This window comes from Melampsora larici-populina, assembly GCF_000204055.1.
Source record: "Melampsora larici-populina 98AG31 unplaced genomic scaffold MELLAscaffold_516, whole genome shotgun sequence".
Classification (NCBI taxonomy): domain Eukaryota; kingdom Fungi; phylum Basidiomycota; class Pucciniomycetes; order Pucciniales; family Melampsoraceae; genus Melampsora; species Melampsora laricis-populina.
Genome location: NW_006769196.1, coordinates 2,027 through 4,454, shown reverse-complemented (window position 1 = coordinate 4,454; position 2,428 = coordinate 2,027). Strand labels below are relative to the sequence as shown.

Genomic DNA, 2,428 nt, shown 5'->3' with positions numbered 1-2,428 from the left:
AGACACTGTGGCTTGGAAAACATATTCAGCAAGTGAGATTAGCAAAGGTATGTAAACTTACTTTTGTCTCATTGTTTTGAAGGGTACAACTTTATCTTGATGGTGTATATACAGACTTGGAGGAGCTTCTCGAAAGGGCCAGGATGTTTGGTATCTTTGACATGGCCAAGAAAGCACCGAGCAGAGGGAGCAAAATCTACAAGCTTATCTCAAAACACCTTTTGCAAAGCAAACTACCTCAGGATGAGGATGGGATCTTAGATGTGATCAATGATTTCAAAGATCTATGTCAGAACACTGCAGTCTATGGATGGGTGACAAAATATTGTGAAGGAATCTTTCGACATATACTAAATCATTCATCCCATACGGCAAAAGTTTCCAAAACCCTCTTTCAAGATTATGGGTTCTTCCGGAAAATTTCTTTTGCCTTTGCAAAGCTGGACATGATTGACTATATAAATCAACAACCCAATTTTCCAGCCAAGGAGAAGCACCTGAAGAACATTGAGAGTTGGAAAGAGGAAGCAACCTCAAAATCATTTTCTCCAGGAGGTACACATCTTTTGGAAAGTTTTTACAAAAACATGGATTCTAGACCAGAAGATTATCTTGATCATCATAAGTTCATAGCTGCATTTTTCCTTGTCTTCCCTACCAAGGAGAATCATCTTAAAGAATCTATTGAAAGGGGATACAGTTACCACCACCAAGAAGTTGAAAAATTGATGGGCATTTGGTCTAGAGTGTACCCAGATGGTGTTGTACCAGATGCTACATTTGGTGAATATAAATGGATGCTCTTGGTAAAAAGTAAGAAGATTAGACAACCCATATCAAAATAATACATGTGCACTGATATTTATCTTGTCTCACAAATCTTCAGATCCTGCATGGCTTGAGAGAGTTATGCTCCACCAGATAGCAACCCAGCTGAAGATTGCAATGGGACCATGTATTATGGACCTAGTCAATGTGCTTGCAACTGGGCCATGGTCAAGCAACTACATAGGTTTTTCAGCTTCTGTGCAATATAAGAAAGTCATTGATAATCTACAAGTGGCTGATGCTGGTATTGTAGCTGATGTGGTTTATGAACTGAGTCTGAAATTGGTGTACCACTTGATAAGGTTCAAAAGTGGATGTGACAATGGATTTTCAGGAATTTCAAATCCTTCGAAAGAGATCAGAACAATCATCTACAATGCCATAGAAACTTTCACAAAGATGAGGAAAGCTCATCCCCCTGTCAAAGGAAATTTACCTGCTTCAACTCCAGGATTTGATCACTTTTTATACACAGTCAGTGATGTGAGTGGTAGAATTAACATTTTCTTTGACTGTGTACATCAGGTTATTAATTTTTAGCTTAACATATGTTTTTTGTTGGTATCTAATAGATTTTGGACAGTGGTAAACTTGATCATACACAGGAAAAAATGATGATCAAACAGGTGACAGAGCAATTAAAATTTAAACCACAAGATTTTCATTTGATTATTAGTGGGCAACCTTTTAAGTTTGAATTCAGTGAACCTTTAGAAGCTGATGTGAGTAACCAGAAAGATGCAACATCGGTACTTGATATTGATCAAAAGGGATCAGGGCCAGACCACACGCAGTATATCCTTAAGACACCTCAAAGACCATCAGGATCCAAGATAGCTAATCTTGCCAAATATTTCATATGGAAATGTGAGAAGCACTGAAATGTGGTTATAGCCCTATCAGCATATGTATTTGTGCTTTTTCCTTCAGTGTCTTGCATGCTATCAAAAATTGTTATCAACACAAACCTCTTTCTGTGATCAAACTTTCTTGCATTTGATCAATATTTTAGATTTTTTGCTTGCCTTCTGTGCATCCCATTTTTCAAGATTTTTTTCATGTGACCACCATCTCAGATACCACTTTGATTTCTTCTTCTCTCTCCTTTCATGAAGCAATCATCACATATGATCATGCCTTGGAGATCTCATTTAATTTGGTATTTTGAAACTTCCACAAGGTTTTCTACATGCCAAAAAATTCTAGATATTCCTCCTTATTCAGCTGGGTTTGAATCAGTCAAGACATTATGACCCAGAAAATATCTTCATGTCTTCTGCAGAATCCTATACACCTTGGTTTAATAAATGGACTTCTCTACACAAAAGATTGTGCAGGATCCTAGTGTTTTCAAATTCTTGTCCAAGTTTCATACTCAATTTCAGATCAAATTTGATAAAAAAGAAGATCAGGAACAGTACTGTATGACACAAACCAATCATTGTAACCCCAGATGGTGTTGGAAGTTGAACTAGATTATGCTTACAGACAATTCACTTGTGGTACACCTTTTTTTGTGTGAAGAATTTCAAGGTTTTCTTGACCAGCATTTTCTGTGACAGATAAAACAATGGTGTGTAGACCACCTCTCAGAAAATCT

The 2,428-nt window shown here is 37.1% G+C and overlaps 1 protein-coding gene across 1 annotated transcript; it reads left to right on the top strand.

The window, feature by feature from the left end:
• Window positions 1-143: 143 nt before the first annotated feature.
• Window positions 144-2,081, top strand: MELLADRAFT_114758 (uncharacterized protein; the record flags this gene model as incomplete). The annotated part of the gene is made up of 4 exons (XM_007419773.1): window positions 144-813; window positions 887-1,311; window positions 1,401-1,695; window positions 2,035-2,081. The coding sequence occupies 4 exons, from the start codon at window positions 144-146 to the stop codon at window positions 2,079-2,081; spliced, it is 1,437 nt and encodes a 478-aa protein (XP_007419835.1).
• Window positions 2,082-2,428: the final 347 nt, after the last annotated feature.